This window comes from Protopterus annectens, chromosome 12.part0, assembly GCF_019279795.1.
Source record: "Protopterus annectens isolate FY-2018-M chromosome 12.part0, PAN1.0, whole genome shotgun sequence".
Lineage (NCBI taxonomy): Eukaryota > Metazoa > Chordata > Ceratodontiformes > Protopteridae > Protopterus > Protopterus annectens.
Window position 1 is genome coordinate 145,988,146 of NC_056746.1, and position 19,688 is coordinate 146,007,833.

Consider the following 19,688-nt stretch of genomic DNA (forward strand, 5'->3'; position numbering starts at 1 on the left):
CAGGTTCCACCTGACCAGAAAGGGCAAAGAACACTATTCCATATTCTTATGAGTGATGAGAGGATGAATGATCTCTGGGCCAGTTTTTGATTGTAGCAGCCTAAGCATGCATATCCCATAAATAATTGTCCTTAGCCACGGTGTGAACATTTCTGCATTGTCTGCTTCAAGGAGATTAGCTGTGCTCTTCAGACTTTGAAAGCATATGTCCCACGTAAGGAGCTGCACTGTGTTAGGAGCCCATCTTTACTCTATCCCGCTGATGGGATGACTGGTGCCTTGCTGACACTGATATAACGGATTACTCTGGTATTTTAGAGCCTTTCTACTTCCCTCAAAGAATGGGGTTCTCCTTTCATCTTGCCCCCACCCCTAAGTTCAGTACTTTTGTCCATGTGGGACATGTTATGTTAGGCAGGCAAATTAACATTGCCACCTTTGGAACCAGCTGTCCACATAGAGGGAGAGCTGGTATCCCTAACCCAAGCGGTAGTGATTTTTCTTCTGCTGCAGTTCTTGGACAAATCCATTGTTTTGTAATTTAGAATACATTTGTAGTTAGATTTCAGATCTAAGTGAAGTTGTGTTCTCTCTTAAGTTGTTCAGACAGCATTTTTGTGAACTCCCAACACCTCTGTTTTTTCCCAAAAAAAGTAAAAAACAGACAGCTGGGATAAAATTGTCACACCAGTACGCAAGAAGCAAAACCAGAATGAAAACTGAGTGACAACAAACACGGCTATATAAAATAAACCAAAATAGCCTGATGAAGTGTTGAGGTCAATTCAAAAGCGCAAGGTATAATAAAAGCTTTTTTGGTTTATTTTACATAGCTTTTATTCTGGCTTTATCTCTCTCATGCTTTACAAGTGCATACTTTGGGCGCTCATTCCTTTTTAAGTGATAGGCAGGGGTTAAAACTTTGTAGTGTATATTCTCAATGTGATGTGCTTGGAAACTGTACAGTTCAGATGTCAAAAATAACCACTGCTGATTGTCTTCTTTATGCAGGTTGTCTGGATAAAAGGTCATGGTCACAAGAGAATTCTGGTGTTAAAGAATGACATGAAAGGTAAATTTGAAAACTTAATTGTATTTTGAGTATTTGCAGGCAAATTCTGTGACAGCACTGTGCTGAGTCAAGGAACAGTTTTAATTTCACGCAATTTTTATGTTTGTTTTTAGAAACAACTATATAAGAAATGAGCTATTGCTTAGATATATTGCATTTGTTATATAATGAGAAGTAAAATTTAATTAATTCCCATGTCCGTTATAGAAATTGTTTTGAAATTAAGGTTGAAGTGAAAAATCTACAGTGGAATTGTGGGAGGAATAGATTGATGTTCGTGTTTCACTGTTGCAGTCATTACATTTGGGTAATCTGCTGGCAGGTTGCCGTCAGTCTGCCTGAATATCAAAGTCTTGGGTCCTGCGTCGGTTGCTGTCTCCTCTTCCATGACATCAGGTAGTCAGGGGTGTAAAACATGCAGCCGACGCCATTTTCTTCAGACTTTCTTGCCGCGTGGTGCCCGAAGCAGAAGCAGTTCGCAAGTGCCGGTCGGCCGACTCCTGAAATTTTCGCATTCGAATTTCAGAACCGAAGTCTTCAATTAAAGCTAAGTACCCCGTTGGGGAAACTTTTTCTTGCTCCTTACCGATGTCAGTAAAAGTTAATAATTGCATTACTTGTGGGACGCAAACACCTCATAAGGATTTTCATTTGTACTGTATTCCTTGCCTAGGCCCAGATCATAACGTGCCTTGCTGTCGGTTTTGTGCTAGATTTAACTAACACACTATTAAGCGTCAGTATATCTTTGCTTCAAAATATTTTGGAAACAGATTTAATTACCCTGAAATGTCGTCGGATAGCAGTCCGACTACCGGAGTTCACAAAAAGTACAAAGAAAAGGGCAGAGACAGACCGTCGAGGTCCAAAACCGACGAAGCTTCTGCTAAGCCAGTCGCCGGTACTCGGTGAGGTGCTTTTGCAGCCCTTGATACCCGCTACTTTCGCGTCGCAGGCCTCTACCGAGACCCATGTGGAGTCTGGCATGCAGCGAGAATCTCAGAGTATTGTACCCACGGATGTCTCTCCCTCGGATGGGTCCAGAGCCGCTGAGCAGGCACCGGCTTCTAAGGGTGTTTTCAGGCCTCAGCATTTCTATATAAAACCCCGACGTCAGCTTCAAAAGCAACTTCTAAGGCTAAAAAAATGATGCATGAGCCACGTGCTCAGGCCGCTATGCCTAAAAAACAGATGATCAAAATGGCTGAAGACTTAATTACCTTGATCAGGGGTTCTCAACCCCCCCTCCGATAAGAAGCCTAGGCAAGACCCTGATTTTGAATCTTCAGATCAGGTTTCTATTTTTTCTGATTCCTCTTCTGATTAGGAATTTTCTGTACCACCCTATGAGGATTCAGATGCAGAAGAATCCGTCCCATCTGCATCTCCTCCTGAAGATTATTCTTTTGGGGAAACATTGCATACTTTAAGGGGACTGCGGTGGTGGTGCTGCGGTAGCGTTGTCGCCTCATAGCAAGACATTGTCCTGTTCGATTCTCAGCTAGAGCGTCTTCTGTGTGGAGGCATACGTGAATGGGGCGTGCCTTCGTTGAAGGTTGTGCATCAGGGCTGGTAACCCGGTATGTAAAAATCCACTACCAATCATTAGCGGACCGGAGTTCCGCTGTGGCGACCCCTAACCCGGAAAAGCCGAAAGAAACAAACAAACAAATTGCATACTTTAAGAGAACATTTTCATTGAGAGAGTCTGGATTTCTCGCAATCCAAAAAGAGGCTTGGGGATTTCCTTCTTCCTCAGCATAGGTCTTTGGCTATACCTCCTGTATTAGACATTGTTGATTATATGTTTTCAGAATCAAGCATGGCTCCTGATTCCCTACCCTCCGGCTCCTAGTAAGCCAGACAGATATTACAGGGTTCCTGACTCCCACAAATTTTTATTCAAAAATCCTGCTGCTGACCGTGAAACTATCTCACAGGGTCCCAAATGTGTAAAGGCCTCAACAGCTAAGAATCCTACCCCCTCTGATAGAGATTTCAGGGCTCTGGATAGATGGGGAAAGAAGGTTTATACGTCTGCAACCTTGGCAATTAGGGACTTAAACTTCCAGTTTCATATGCTTAAATATCAACAGCGTGTTATGGGATTATTGAAACAGAAAATGATGTTGATTTCTGAATGGGTGGAAAATAAAGAATTACAGGAATTATTGCATGCAGCAGAACAGTTTGGAAGGCATACTTTGCAATGTGGTTTTGATTCCTTGGAGGCCTCTTGCAGGGCCGCTGTTGCTGGATCTGTGATTAGAAGGCATGCCTGGTTAAAGGAGCAAAATCTGCCTGATCATGTTAAAGCTAAATTTTGGATGCACCTTTACAGCATGATACTCTGGTAATAAGGCAGAGAAGAGGTTTTAAAGAAAATGGAAGACAAAGCTATATCTATGCAAACTGTAAAAGATTTCTTACAAGTACAGCCACCCAGAGTCCTTTCCTGTGTATGACAGAGCCTCACGGGGCAAATCCTGGCGCTCAAAAGGCTCTAGATACCAGTCACAGGGTTCCTACAGGTCAAAGCAATGGGGTGCATCTACCTCCAAATCTGGAGGAAACAAAGCACAGCCTTACAGTAAACAGTCTCAATTACTTCCCTCTTCCTTCACCAAGCACTTATCTTTTAGCAGCCCCCTTAGGGAGAAAATTAGCACTTCATGCTCAAAATTGTCAGTTAATAACCCAGGACAAGTGGGTACTAAACATAGTATCCCAGGGATACAGATTTCATTTCCATACCTTGCCAATTCCAAACGGTTGGCCAGATCTGCCACAAAAGCAATGGGCAGAGGCACAGAAACAAGTTACATCCCTCATGGATTACAAGGGCTATTCAGCCAGTACCAGAACAGGAAAAAGAGCAAGGGTTGTATTCAAGACTGTTCTTGGTACCCAGAAAAGATCATGCCTGGCGCCAAATACTGAATTTATCGATTTTGAACACATTCTTGAACATCCCAAAATTCAAAATGCTCACTTTGCAACAGCTTTTGCCCATGCTGGGCAAGAATGCCTGGTTAGTGACTCTAGACTTAAGAGGCATACCTGCATATCCCAATAAGGGAATCGTGCAGAAGATACTCCACTTCAAGGCTGGTTTCATGCATTACAAATTCTCTGCACTGCCCTTTGGCTTATCTACTGTGCCCAGGGTCTTTACAAAGTGCCTGGCACCAGTAATTGCATTTTGCAGACAGAGGCATACAAATATATCCTTACTTGGACAACTGTCTCATTCAAGCAGAAAATAAGGACATTCTTCTTCAACATCTGGCATTTGTAAAAAGGCTTCTAACATGCCTAGGGTACACAATAAACGAAAAGAAATCACAACTGGTACCCTCTCAAAAGATTACATTCCTGGGTGCAAGCTTGAATACAACTGCCCAGATGGCTTACCTTATGCCAGACAAGCAAAGGCAACTGACTATTTACTTCAAACAGATGGCAACAAAAACCCAGTTATCTGCAAGACAAATTCTGCAGGCTTTGGGGTTCATGGCATCCTGCATTCTACTAATTCCATATGCAAGACTGCATATGAGGAAACTACAGTGGTATCTAAAAAGGGTATGGAGTCAACATTGTCACAGTCTGAAAACAATGATTCCTCTCATTCCCTGCCTACAGCATGAGTTTCTTTGGTGGGCAGGGGCATGTCACGAGAACATGGGTTGGTCTTTCACTCTACCCCCTGCCACCCAAACCCTAAATACAGATGCATCAGACTATGCTTGGGGGGCCCACCTGGCAGGGAGATGTATTTAGGGAATATGAAGCCCAAAACAAATGCATCTGCATATCAACCAGAAAGAGATGTTAGCTGTTCAGAATGCCCTGACAGCCTTCAAGGACTTACTTCATCCAGGACAACTACTGATAAAGATGGACAACACCACGGTTATGTGGTACATAAACAAGCGGGGGGGGGTACACATTCCTACCCCCTTTGCAGACTAGCCATGGCATTGTGGGACACAGCCTTGACTTACCAAGTACATCTTCAAGCTCAATTCCTGCCAGGAAAACAAAATACTCTGGCAGACGACCTAAGCAGAAATCTTATGGACCCTCACGATAACTGGATCCACAAGTCTTCAGTGTGATAACAGAGAAATGGGGTAGTCCGGACATAGATCTATTTGCCTCTCCCCAAAATTATTAACTGGACAAATTCTGCACAAGGACTTATCACAGACAAGCATGGAAAGTGGATACCCTATCCTTCAGTTGGAAAAACCTGTCAGTCTACGCCTTTCCTTCTCTGCCTCTTCTTCCCAAGGTCTTACTAAAGGTCAGACAGGAAAAAACAAAAATGATCCTAATTGCCCCGGACTGGCCTTGCCAGCACTGGTACCCAATTCTAAGGAATATCTCTCAACTACCTCCTTGGTACTTGCCTCATATACCTCATCTACTGTCTCAGCAGAGCAATCAAATTCTGCACAATCAGCTCCAAACTCTGAACCTGGCAGCGTGGCTGATCATGTAATTATTCAAACTCCTCCTCCTCAATAAATCTGTGATGGATGGCATTTTGGAAGCCAGAAGGCCTAGTTCTAGAAAATCTTATGCTGATAAATGGAAGAGATTCTGCGCTTGGAATTGAGCACAAGGAATGGACACAGCAAAGCCAAATATTCCTCAGATTTTACAATACTTGACTGAGATGCTTGACAAGGGCCTATCTTTTTCATCAATAAAAATCCATGCCTCTGCCATCTCGGCTCATTACAACACAGAGCCTCCCATCTTTTCTCATCCTCTACTAAAACAGTATCTTAGAAGGGCGAAAAATTGAAGGCCCCCCAGATGATCACCAACTCCTGCATGGGACCTCAGTTTTGTGTTGGAAAAGCTCACCCTGCCTCCATTTGAACCAGCAGCTACTGCGGATATAAAGTTTTTTTCTTGGAAAACAGCTTTCCTTCTGGCAATCACTTCAGCAAGAAGGGTTTCAGAACTACAGGCCCTCATGGCTGTGGAGCCTTTTATTACATTTTACCCAGACAGGGTGTCCCTCAGGACCAATCCTTCCTTTATGCCTAAGGTGGTATCCAGTGTAGCTCTTAACCAAACTATTCATCTGCCGACTTTTTCCCAAAATCGGAGAACAAGGGGGAGCAGATTCTGCATTCCTTGGACGTACACAGACAGATAAGATTCTACTTAAACAATACCAAATCTCTAAGAAATTCTGAATAGCTATTGGTGGCATTTGCTTCAAGATCAGAGGGGAAGGCTATTTCAAAGCAGACTATTTCAAAGTGGATAAGCCACTATATTCGTTTCTGCTACTTGCATCATGGTAAACCGGTGCCCAAGGGAATCTGGTCACATTCCACCAGGGCTGCATCTACCTCAGCAGTTTTTCTCAGAGGAGTGCCAACCAAAGACATTCTAGAAGCTGCTACTTGGAGCTCTGTTCATACTTTTACAAAGCATTATCATTTGCCCCTCTTCTCTAAGTCCAGGGCAGGCTTTGCCGCTGCAGTTCTGCGGGGCCTTATAGCTACACCTAATGCTATTTAGTTCCAGCCTCCCATCCATAGCTTGGGGATTCTACCCAAATGTAATGACTGCAACAGTGAAACACGAAGAACATAGTACAGTTGAGTACACTTACCATAAATGTAGATGTTCGAGTGTATTCACTGTTGCAGTCCAGGTTACCCACCCGCCATCCCCCTTTTTCTATAACTTCTCTTTCCTTCACTACATTCTACAGCCTTTGTGGTGTATTTGCTTTTAGATGAAGGTAATGTTTGTTACAAGTGCATTTTTATATATATATATTTTTTTTTTTTTTTTTTTTTTTGGTTTTTTTGGTTTTTTTTTTTTTGTTTTGCTCCCCATTTGGGCACCTGACATCTGGGGCAAGAAAAACTGAAGAAAATGGCGTCGGCTGCATGTTTTATACCCCTGACGACCTGACATGGAAAAGGAGACGGTAACCGACGCAGGAACCAAGACTTTGATATTCAGGCCGTCTGAGGGCAACCTGCCAGCAGATTACCCAAATGTAATGACTGCAACAGTGAATACACTCGAACATCTACATTTATGGTAAGTGTACACAACTGTACTTTTATCATAGAGGTTATAACTTCAGGATAATTATTTTTTCCTTGGAAAATTGCCAGAAGCTGACATCTACCCACCCGACTGACTTCCAGAGCTTTCAGAGACATTCCCCACGAACTTTGCTCCATTTTCATCCCAAGTGTCAGTCCAAAATGTAGCCTAAAAGATGGAGCTGCTCGCTCCGTTATCCAGTTCACTTTTTGTCACAAGAAAGAATGTGCTGTCTGTCTCTTCTAGGTGACTACCGGTATTTACATGTTTTTCAAGGTCCATGATGTCCCCAGAAAAGTGCTTTTAGTGCTAGTGGAAGGCAGATTGCACCCAATGTCTTTCATTCATAAGGACCTCTTGTTTAGAAGGTCATCACTGTCTCCCCAGCAAGCCATCAGCCAGTGGCCCTTTATCCTTGAAGGGCATATAAAGTGGAGTCACCAAAGAAAAGTTCCATTAAAAACTTCAAGACCTCATCTCTTTAGCAGGGTCCTGTAGACTTAGGCCCCAATGAGGATATGCTTCATGCATGCTTTTCTGATGTCCCATTACTTTGGCATTTCCACCTGTGCCAACTCCTCTGAAGGCAGACAGAGGGAATCTGTTGGTGGTGGTTGCTGCATAGGCTTCAGAAGACGTTGCTGCAATGCATATGTTGAGTGGTAATTGATGAGCTTTGACAAAGCATGTCCGACCCCTCAGGACTTTTTTTTTTATTTATTCCATGGTGTCTTATGTAATGGTTCGATTTCCTGTTCAGTGGCGGGAACCAGGCACTCTCCATGTGTGGGGTGTGAGCCCCTATGATCCTTTCATCTTCTAGAGATGTGAGGTTTAGGTGCTAGTAAGTGGACCCTGTTGGATTCCACCCCCAACAGATCCAGCTCCCAAGGCAGCTTACTAAAGGTTTACTGATGCTGCTTGCCCCAGGGCAGCTTGTGCCCAACAGACCCATGTTGTATGGTGTAACACTTAGTGCTGCTTCTGGCTACTCAGTAAACATTGAGCCAAAGCTGCTTCCCCCAGGATGGCAGGCCAACAACAGTCACTCACTCACTGTCATCCTCCCTGAGCAATTCCCTCCATCACCCGTGCCACTGATCACACACAGATAATTTGGGTCACATTCAGGGGATCCTCTGCAGGGGCAGGCTTACCCCTTGAGAATTGTTTGCTCCTCCAGCATTGTATTGTCGGATACCTTGATGCCCATGACAGTGGTCGACCGCACTTTATAGTACGTTTAGTTGGCATCATGCCATAAAGATCTAGTCTTCCATTGGTAGACTAGAATCTCATGCCTGAGACCTAGGTGTCCCTCTCCCCATTACTGATATCTCATCTGTTTTTTTTTACTATTTAAAAAAGTTGCTAAGCAGCGTGTTGAATACTGGCAGAGGAATCTGAAGTAGTTAACTTCATTTGTGCAGCAGCCTGTGGGTATCGGATCCGACTTCGGATCCGAGCCGGCAGTTTTCAACAGCTTAGATCCGAGCTCCTAGCTCCTCCCTCTACCCATAAACCCCTGCCAACCCTGACTGACCTCAGATCTAGTTTGCCGCGCTTGTTGACAGCAGCTGGATTTTCGAGCTCCGTGCTTAGGGCATTTCTTGTGAGAAAGTTAGAAAATGTTTCTGTTTTTTTCGTCATCTTTAGTGTGAGTGACCATGTGTTTAGACCCTTTACCTGTTTACCTTAGTTTAAACTACTCTTTAGTTATAATTTTTTTCCCTCCCTCTCCCTCGCTGGTTCGTTAGGGTTTGTGTGCGTGTGTTGGGGCCTAGCGTGTGTGTCCTCCTTAGTTTAAAATGTCGGAGGCCCCAAAACCCATCTTTTCCAAGTGCACCGAGTGTGGCAACAAGCTTTCATCGGCTGATGGCCACACTCTGTGTGTTCTGTGCCTTGGGGTTGGACACCTTACCTCTGGGTGTTCCATCTGCGTGGCGTTCAACCCCAGGGCACTTAAGGACCGGAGATCCAAGCTGATCCTGCCGGGTCTTTTTCCCCCAGATTTGGCATCGGCCTCCGATCCTATCGTGGCTACCACCGCGGCTTCGGCAGCGGCCACTCCTGCCTCTCTCCCCCCGGCCGGGACTCAACCTCCCACTGTAGGCCCAGAGGAGAGGGAGGCCAGGAAAGACAAGAGAAGGGAGAAGCACCACAAGCGGAGGGCCGAGGCCTCTGCTTCGGCTCCCCCAGCTAAGCGGTCTTCTCCCTCCAGGGCTTCCCAGTCTCCTCCTTCTCGGATCTGGTCCCCCTGTTTTTCACCGGGCCCTGAGGAGGAGGAGACCCGATCTTCTTCGAGGTCATTGAGGCGGCACTCACGTCCCGCCTCGGTGGCCTCATCGAGATCTACTCGCAGCCTTTCCAATGCAGATTTGGACCAGATGATGCAAAGATTCCTTCAGGCCCAACTGCAGATGGGAGTGCTCCTGCCTCCCCCTCCCGCCCCTCTGGGGGGGAGCTCGACCCCTTTCTTTGCCTCGATAGCTCCTTCTCCATCCCGCTTCCCGGGTTCGGAGCCGGGCAGCCTTGGAACCGGGGGTGGGTCGGCGCCGACGGTCTTGGGTACTTCGGCGCCGACTCTTCCCTCGAGCCTGTCGGGTCCGTTTTTGTCGGATCCGAGCTCTCGGAGCTGAGGGTTGAGCTTTGGATTTGAGGGTTTCAGTATGCTTTCGGCTCCGTCCAGGTCAGAGCATACTGGGCCGTCGGATCCGATTGCTTCGGCGCCGGCCCCGATCCACCTGTCGGATCCGAGTGAGGGCCCGCTCTCTGATCCCAGAGAAAGCGGCTCTCCCTCGGCGTTCGAAGTGGTGGAGAGGGCTCTGTCGACTGCTTCCAGGCCCCCGGTCCTTGCCACAGCTCCGCCCCGCACTCCTTCTCTGTTGGGTCTGACTTCCATCACCCGGCCCCAGGGACAGCCTGCTTCAATGTCCCAGGTCATTCCCTTGGAACAGGATGTTGCTGGTGAGGCCTCCTCGGACAGCCCCTCCCCCCCAAGGAGATCCCCCACAAGCGGAAGTGCAAGAGGAGGCACTTGGACTCCCCTGAGTCCTTGCCAGAAGACACAGATTTGGAGGAGGGGGGAGGCTCCCCAAGGTCACCCCCCCGAGGATGTCCCCTTTGGGGACATCATGGAAATGCTCAGGATCAGAGGGGGTGGTCTGCCCCAAAGCCGACCTCGGACGAAGCCGTGTTCCTGGAGGCATTTGAAGCAGGCCCTTCTACCTCTTGGGTGTCCCCTCCGGCCGACCCCCTGGTGGACCTGATTACCAGCAGGGCGTGGAAGGAGCCGGACACTGTGGAGCCAGTCCCGAAGCGCCCTGACAGGATCCTCAGTCCCCCTGCCGACAGGCCCCATTGGAGCAAGGATCCCCCCGTAGATGCCATGTTGATGGCGGCGGCCACTAAGAGGGAACTAGCTCAGGAGAGCCCCTCGGTCCACCCCCCGGGCAAGGAGTCCCGAGCAATGGACCGCTTAGGGAAGCGAGTGTTTAGTTCATTGTCCGTCTCTGTGAGGTCACTGAACTACATGGCACACGTTATTCGGCTGCAGCGGGATCTTATTAAGGAATACGCTGCATCACCCCCGGAGTCCATGGCGGAGGACAAACAGTTGTACTCCACCCATATGGCCACTCTTAGGTCCATTTCCAGTACCTCTATGCGGCTACTATCCCATGCCACGGAAGGAGCCGCTAGAGCCAGCGGAGCAGGTCTCGTCATGAGGCGTCAGGCCTGGCTCCGGCATTGTGATTTTGCGGAGCCCTTCAAGGCGTCTTTCGCAAATGCCCCTTTTGATGGTTCTGCCCTATTTGGGAAGACCGTTCGCGACACCTTGGTCCAGAGCGAAAAGGACGGGAAGACGTCTGCCGTCGGAGTCCGCTTCTCTGCTCCTTAGAGGTCCTTCTGCAAGAACCAAAAGGGACAGAAGAAGATGTGTTTTCGAAAGTAGCAACAGTCCCAGTCCGCTCCGGACCCCCAGTCCTTCCGTGGCAGAGGAGGACAGGGAGGACGCCACCCTAGAGGCAGAGGGGGCCCGAAGAACTTTGGGTCCAGAGAACCTTTCTCTGACCGGCCCACGCAACAGCCCTGAAGGGTTGCCTGACTGCTCCACTCTGGAGGCAGTCGGGAGGCGTTTCTCGAGGCACCTGGCAGCTTGGGAGTCCATCACGACAGACCGCTGGGTGCGTCGCATCATATCCAGAGGTTACCAGATCCCCTTCTCTTGCCCTCTTCTCTTCCCCAAACACCTCCCCGATGTCCCACCCGATCAGAGGGAGGTTGCAGCTGCGGAAATCCGGCAGCTCCTAGAAAAAAAGAGCCATCCAACACATCCCCCCAGACCAGCTCGTATCGGGTTTTTACTCCAGGTTCTTTTTGGTGCCATAAAAGACGGGGGACTTAAGACCAATCCTTGATCTCTCCCTTTTGAACCTTTCAGTAACCAAAGAAAAGTTCTGGATGGTCACTCTTCAATCTATTCTCCCCCTATTACGGGAGAACGATTGGATGTGCTCGATAGACCTCAAGGATGCGTACTATCATATTCTAATGGACAGACGATCCAGGAGGTTTCTCCGCCTCTGGCTAGGAGCCAGTCATTACCAATTCAGGGCTCTCCCCTTTGGTCTCACCTCAGCCCCCAGGGTGTTTACCAAAGTGTTAGCAGTGATAGCAGCCCACCTGAGGCTCCAGGGGAATACAGGTTTTTCCGTACCTGGATGACTGGCTCCTGTCCACCTAGACAAGGCATCTACTCTGTACAGCCAGGGATTATTTTCTTCGCCTTGCTCCCTGGCTAGGGATCACAATAAATATAGACAAATCTGCTCTCATCCCGACCCGAGTCATAGATTTCATCGGAGCCAGGTTAAACACAATCAATCTTGTAGCCTTCTTAACCCCAGGGAGACTTCGAACCCTGAGGTTTCATGTGCGGGCCATCCTTCTATCTTCATCTCCTCCGGCGGAGTTGGTCCTGAGGGCTCTAGGCTCAATGGCAGCAGCAATCAACTTGTTACCTATGGCACGTCTAAACATGAGGGTCTTACAGTGGACCCTCCAAGTCCAGTGGTCTTTTCTTCACTACCCTCTGAGTCATCCCATTTCCATCAGCAGGGCTTGTAAGAGGGCTCTCGTGTGGTGGCTGCAATCTCTGGATCTCCACACGGGACACCCCTTCTCTATGGCCCACTCCCATGGCCACGGTGACCACGGACGCCTCTCGCCTCGGGTGGGGGGGCACTCTTCGGGCAGGACTGTCCAAGGCACGTGGAATGATACGGAGACCTTTTTGCATATCAGTGTCCTAGAGATGAGGGCAGTGCTGTTAGCGTTGCAAGCACTTCAGGACCTTCTTCCTCTAGGGACAATTGTGATCCAGACGGACATGTCTGTTGTCTGGTACATCAACAAACAAGGGGGAACCAGGTCTTACCCGCTCTGTCGAGAGGCCATGAGAGTGTGGGAATGGGCGATCTCCACCAACCGTTTTCTCATTGCAACGCACATTCTGGGACGTTCCAACATCCTGGCGGACAAACTCAGTCGCATCATCCTTTCACCTTACGAGTGGTCTCTCAATCTGCATGTAGCGAATCAGTTTTTGCCAAATGGGGGCAGCCCTGTTGTGATCTTTTCGCCTCTCCCTCAAACACCAAATGCAACAGCTGTTTTGCTTTAATTCCCCAAGTCGGGGAATCCCCGAGAGACGCTCTGGTGCATGTTTGGCCTCCCGGTCTGCTTTATGCTTATCCACCTCTCCCCCTGATGCTAAAGTTTCTACAGAAAGCCAGTCGGTTGGGGAGCAGGATTATCCTCATTGCCCCATTCTGGCCTCGTCAAACCTGGTTTCCTTACCTTTGGTCTCATCTGGTGAATCCTCCTTGGACTCTAGATCCCCTCCCGGATCTGATCTCCCACCCTCTGGGTCTCCTGAACCCGAACCTGGACCTGGACAGCCTCAAGCTCACAGCTTGGCTGCTCCAGTTCCACTCCTAGCCAGGACTCCCGGCATCTCTTCCCCAGTCAAAGCTATTCTAGTTGCAGCCCACAAGTTTACAGTAGCAAATGGAGACGTTTCTCTATCTGGGCAGAACGTCAAAACTTGGATCCCTTCACAGCTCCTTTACCTGCTGTGCTAGACTTCTTATCAGGATTATTTCACCAGGGAGCTAGCTATTCCACTGTCAAGGTTCAACTAGCAGCTCTCTCTCACTACCGTGTTGGACATGATCTGCATCCCTTGATCACTTCAAAGCTGTGCAAGACCTTCCTGAAGGGCACCTTCCTGCTCAGACCTCCGGTAAAGGAAGTGGTACCTCCGTGGGATTTGTCGTTAGTGCTTCAGGCTTTGACAGCTCCCCCCTTTGAGCCTGCAGCTTCAGTGGAACTCAAGTATTTGTCTTGGAAGACGGCCTTTCTCGTCGCCATCACCTCTGCCAGAAGAGTTTCTGAAATTCAGGCCCTTTGTGTCAAACCCCCGTATCTAACCTTCCACAAGGATAGAGTCTACCTCCAATCCCTCCTTTCTCCCAAAGGTTGCTTCTGAATCTAATATCAACCAGTCCATTAATCTGCCAGTCTTCTTTCCCAGCTATCACAACAAAGGAGAATACAAACTACACTCGTTGGATGTGCATAGACAACTTCAATTCTATATTCACAGGACATCTGGTCATAGGCAATATGACTAGTTGTTCGTCTCCTTTGCCAAAAATAATTTGGGTAAATCGGTATCCAAAGTTACGTTGTCTCGATGGATCTCGCAATGTATTCTTTTGGCTTATGAAAGTTCTGGTAGGCCCGCGCCTCAGGGAGTCCGTGCCCACTCTACCCAATCTATGTCTACCTCTGCTGCTTTTAGATCCAGAGTACCTTTAGATGATATTTGTTCGCCCGCCACTTGGGCCTCATCTCATACCTTTATTAACCATTATAAACTGGGTATTATCTCCAGAGGGAGAGCATCCTTTGGCTCTGCAGTGCTCCGGAACATCCTTCCATGATGGCCGCCCAAGATTCAGGTAGCTGGGGACTCTGTCCCACATGTTGCTGCACAAATGAAGTTAACTACTTCAGATTAAGAAGTTATGTACTCACCATAACGTTCCATCTGAGTAGATAAACTTCATTTGTCAGCAACCATCCCCCCCTCCTTCCCCCTGACCTTCGATTATTCACTTTTGCTGTCTTCAGAGATGACATTTAAAATTGGTAAATCTGTAGCAGTTGCTGCTTGGGGGCAAACATGATCTGAGGTCAGTCAGGGTTGGCAGGGGTTTATGGGTAGAGGGAGGAGCTACGAGCTCGGATCTAAGCTGTTGAAAACTGCCGGCTCGGATCCGAAGTCGGATCCGATACCCACATGTTGCTGACAAATTAAGTTTATCTACTCAGATGGAAGGTTATGGTGAGTACATAACTTCTTATTAATCTCTGTGGTCATGCTTTCCTTTCTGTTGGAGTAGCGTCTCTATCTAAGAAAATAACTCACCTGTACCCAGGTGTTTTTGCTTGTAGGCTATGATCAACCATGAGGAATCAGTTTCCTTAGGCTCCCCATCAGTAGATGTATCTTTGTGAACTTTATACGAGTGCACATAAAATGGAGCTCAGAGGTGGTGTAAGAAAAGTTATCGGGACTTTGTGGGAATTAATGAGCCTAAGCTTGTAATTTGTATCTGTCGGATTCATTTGAGTCACTTTTGAATCAATATTTGTTGGGTTTAGACACACAGCTGCCCACCCCTCCAAAAACTGGCCGATAACAGGAATTGAGGAGTTCAGGTGCCTTCATGAAAACCTAATGTCCAACCTAGTGATGACTTTGCTGGAGGCTGCCAAAAGGTCTGAGGGGGACCACAGGGCTAAATATAGTAAATGGAGTGGAGAGAAGGATCTTTGACTATTCTGGCAAAATCTATACTCTTGACACCTTAGGGTCTGCAAAAATTAGGTTTATAGTTGAGTTGGTTTCTAGGCATGTAGTCCAGGATAACATTAAAGATCTTAGCCCAAATTTCCAATCCCCCAAAGCACTGTCTGGTTAAGTGACTTGCTCGAGGTTGGACAGCAGGCAAATGTAGGCTGTGTATATCAACCCCAGTACCATATGAAGTAGCTGATTAACAGCTCAGAGCCTTAGTGGTGGTCGCGGACAGTTAATTTTGAGAGTGCACGCCCTAGAAAATTAGGAATATGCTTAAATTGCAGATATGGTTTTCCCAGGTGAAACTCTGAAAGACAAACTAGAGACCTAGAGTGCTTAAAAAGTCTATTAAATGTTCTGAGCAGCAGCCACTGGAACAGAACGCATGCCTGAATTAGATTGCAGCTTCTGGCAGAAGTATGAAATGGCAGCTTTTGGATGCCCTCTTGCATACAAAACTGCTTTTTGGGCCTCCTCAAGAAATATTTAAAAGGTTGGAATAAAAGGACAAGACACAGAAGCTGGTGAAAACTGCTCTTAAACCCTGTCATTCTAAGATGTAACAGAAACTACTTTACAGAACAGTGACCCCTTTGCCAGAAATTGATGCGGGCAGAGTAGTTCAAACATGAAGTATTTGAAAAGAAACTGGTATGTAGCTGTATCACTGGAAAAGGAAAGCAGCAATGTGGGTGGAGGGGTGAAACTTCTTTAAGATTTCTCCAAGCCAGTAGGGATTGTGCCATCAACAGTCTCTCATCGCACATTTATCCCCTTCTACACCTCCTGTCTTTCTATCTCTTGGGGCAGACCAACTTAAGTAAGATGGGTGAGGGTCATTATTTTCTGAAGTTACAGGTTAGAATTCTGAGCTTTTCTGTTCTTTATAGACATCCTGTAGTTCTTGGGACCAGACCTTCCAAGCTAAGGAGAATGGTATAGCATTTGATTGCTTGTAGCACATTTGAGAAAGTACCTAAGAAGTTGGAGATAGAGGATTTTACCTCAGACTCCTGATCTCCCAAAAGGATGGTCCCCGATTGACCCATTCTGGACATGCTCAGACCAAAGAAGTTCCTTAAATTCATATTTAGAATGTTCACCTTACAGTCCCTTTTCTTTTACCTGGTTCATTCCTAGTACATAATGACTTAAAAAGATGTCCAGTGTCTTCTCAGAAACTTCTTGCAACAGCGTTGCTATCCATTTTATCAGATAATATAGCAGTAACCCATGCCTGGGTGTGGGTAATGCTGGATTTACCCACGGTTGGTGTGGTTTGGTCACGAGGGTGAAGGCTTTCACAAAGTCTAAAGCAACCTTGCACTCTAAGAGACCAGCTACACAGGGCCCATCTCCAGGCCCCATGCCTAAGAAACAGATGTTTAAAATGGATTTAATTACTCTTATCAGAGGTTCTCAGCCCCCACCGGACAAAAGGCCCAGAGTGGAGGAAGATTCCCCCTCCTCTGATCAGGGCTCCATTATTTCGGAGCACTCTGATGATCAGGAACATTCTTACTCCCCTTTTGAAGACTCTGATACGGAGGAGTCCATCCCTTCTGTCTCCCCCCCAGAGGATTACTCATTTGGGGAAACTTTGCATACCTTAAGGGAACACTTCCACTGGGAAGGCCAAGATTATTCTGATTCCAAGAAAAGGCTAAGGGAATTTCTCTTGCTACCTCAGCACAGGCCTCTGGCTATACCTCCTGTCTTGGACATCCTAGATGATGTTTACTCGGAGGCCTGCCTTAACCTGGACTCTCTACCTCCAGCTCCAGTTAAGCCTGACAGGTACTATAGGGTTCCTGACTCGCACCAATTTCTATACAAGAGCCATGCTGCTGACCCAGAAACCATCTCACAGGGCCCCAAGGGAGTTAAGGCCTCCATTGCTAAAAATCCATTACCTTCTGAGAGAGACTCCAGATCCTTAGAAAGGTGGGGGAAAAAGGTATATACCTCGGCTACCTTATCCATGAGGGCCTTAAACTGTCAGTTTCATATGCTAAAATACCAACAGTTTTTGTTATCACAATTGAAAAGTAAAATGTCACAACCTGAACAACCGGACTTGAAGGAGTTGCAGGATTTCATGCATAGTGCAGAACAAGTGGGTAAGCATACCTTACAATGTGGTTTTGATGCTCTAGAGGCCTCATGTAGAGCTGCTGTTACAGGATCAGTCATACGTAGGCATGCCTGGCTCAAGGAACAAGCCTTACCTGATCATGTCAAAGCTAAATTACTAGACACCCCTCTTCAAAAGGATGTACTATTTGGTGCTAAGGCCGAGGAGGTGTTAAGGAAAATGGAGGAAAAGGCCAAATCAATGCAAACTGTGAAAGAATTTCTACAGGTACAACCCCCACGCTTTAGTAGAAATTGGCCTTCCAAAAACTGGTCCTTTCCTGCTATGGACAGAGCCCAAAGAGGTAGATACAGGCGCCCGAGGGGCAGAGGACAATCCCAAGGATCGTTTAGAGGCAGACAGTGGCAAGCTCCTACACAAAGAGGTGGTGAGGATAACTCGCAATCTTTCAGAAAGCAAACCCAATGACTTTCCCCTTTGCATGCCAACCAAGTCTCAAATGGCAGCCCCCTTAGGAGGAAAGCTGGCATTATTTTCAAAAAATTGGCATATTGTCACCAAGGACAAATGGATCCTGAACATTATAAACAGAGGCTACAAATTCCATTTTCACACCCTTCCAAAAATGAGAGGCATGCCAAACCTGCCACAAAATCAAAGGGCAGAGGCACAAAGGCAAATTACAGATCTCATAAACATGAAAGCTATTCAAGAGGTGCCTATGCACGAACAAGGTCAAGGTTTTTATTCCAGGCTATTTTTGGTGCCAAGGAAGGGAAAAGATTGGAGACCTATTTTGAACCTATCCATCCTAAACACATTTCTACTAGTACCAAAATTCAAGATGCTCACCCTACAGCAACTTCTTCCCATGCTGGGCAAGGAGTCTTGGCTGGTAACATTGGACCTCAAGGAGGCATGCCTGCATGTCCCAGTCAGACAAAATTGCAGAAGGTACCTCAGATTTCTTGCAGGTTCAACCCATTATCAATTCTCTGCATTGCCCTTTGGCTTATCTACTGCGCCCAGAGTATTCACGAAATGCCTGGCATCAGTAATTGCCTACTGCAGACTTCAAGGGATACAAATATACCCCTATTTGGACGACTGCCTGATCCAAGCGGACAGCAAGCTCATTCTTCTGAAACATCTGGCTTATGTAATAATGTTGTTGAACTCTCTGGGATACACAGTCAACAAAAAGAAATCAAAGCTAATACCCTCTCTGAAGATAATTTTCCTGGGTGCCAATTTGGACACAAACACCCAGATGGCCTACCTCACGCCAGAGAAGCAGGGGCATCTAATTCAGTACTTCAGAACACTAGCAAATTGCACCAGGCTGACTGCAAGGAAAATCCTGCAGGCTCTGGGATTCATGGCATCTTGCTAATCCCATGTGCAAAGCTGCATATGAGGAAACTGCAATGGTACCTGAAAAACATATGGTCTCAACACAGCCACAGTTTGGAAACAATAATACCACTAATTCCATGTCTGCAAAAGGAATTTCTGTGGTGGGCACAAGCATGTCAAACAAACACAGGCCTTCCATTCAGCAAGCCTCAAGCAAATCAAGTCATCACAACAGACGCCTCGGACTACGCCTGGGGGGCGCACATGACAGATCGGTGCATTCAGGGCAAATGGTCCCAAAAAGAAAAGCACCTTCACATCAATCAAAAAGAAATGCTAGCAGTAATAAATCCTATTATAGCTTTCAAGGACCTTCTACAACCAGGTCAACTATTGATAAGAACGGACAACACCACAGTTATGTGGTACATAAACAAACAGGGAGGAACACATTCTTACCCCGTATGCAGACTGGCCATGTCACTTTGGAACATGGCCTTGGACTTACAAATGGAACTACAAGCACAGTACTTGCCAGGCAAGGAAAACACGCTGGCAGACAACCTAAGCAGGAATATGACAGATCCACACGAATGGAAATTGCATCCAAACGTTTTTACAGAGATAATCCAAGAATGGGGAAGGCCTCCCACAAAAATCATCAATTGACAAAGTTCTGCTCAAGGACCTTCCATCCAAAAGCCTGGAGAGTGGACGCTCTCTCTTTCAGTTGGACATCTATGACAGTTTATGCCTTCCCACCTCTTCCTCTGCTGCCCAAAGTTCTATTGAAGACCAGAGCAGACAGACCAAAGATGATTCTCATTGCTCCGGACTGGCCAAGGCAACACTGGTACCCACTCCTGAAGAGCCTGACACATTCACCACCATGGACCCTGCCTCTAATACCTCTTCTTCTGACTCAGCACAGCTTCAAAACTCTTCACAGCCAGCTAAAGACACTCAATCTGGCCGCATGGAAGATTCCTTAGCATCACAACAGGCTCTACTCTCCAAGGAGGTGCAGGATGTCATTTTGGAGGCCAGAACGCCATCAACTAGAAAAGCTTACTTCGCAAAATGGAAACGTTTTTGTGTCTGGAATGAGAAAAAGGGCCAGGACCCTGGAAAACTGAATTTAC

General features: G+C 47.0%; 1 protein-coding gene across 1 annotated transcript in view; it reads left to right on the forward strand.

Annotated features, from left to right (window-relative positions):
• The window catches only part of MARF1 (meiosis regulator and mRNA stability factor 1), a 2,255,654-nt gene that overhangs the window by 1,956,042 nt on the left and 279,924 nt on the right, over positions 1 to 19,688 (forward strand). Inside the window, exon 22 of the mRNA XM_044088896.1 lies at positions 1,012 to 1,072. Coding sequence (XP_043944831.1) covers positions 1,012 to 1,072 — 61 coding nt within the window. The remainder of the gene's footprint in view (positions 1 to 1,011; positions 1,073 to 19,688) is intronic.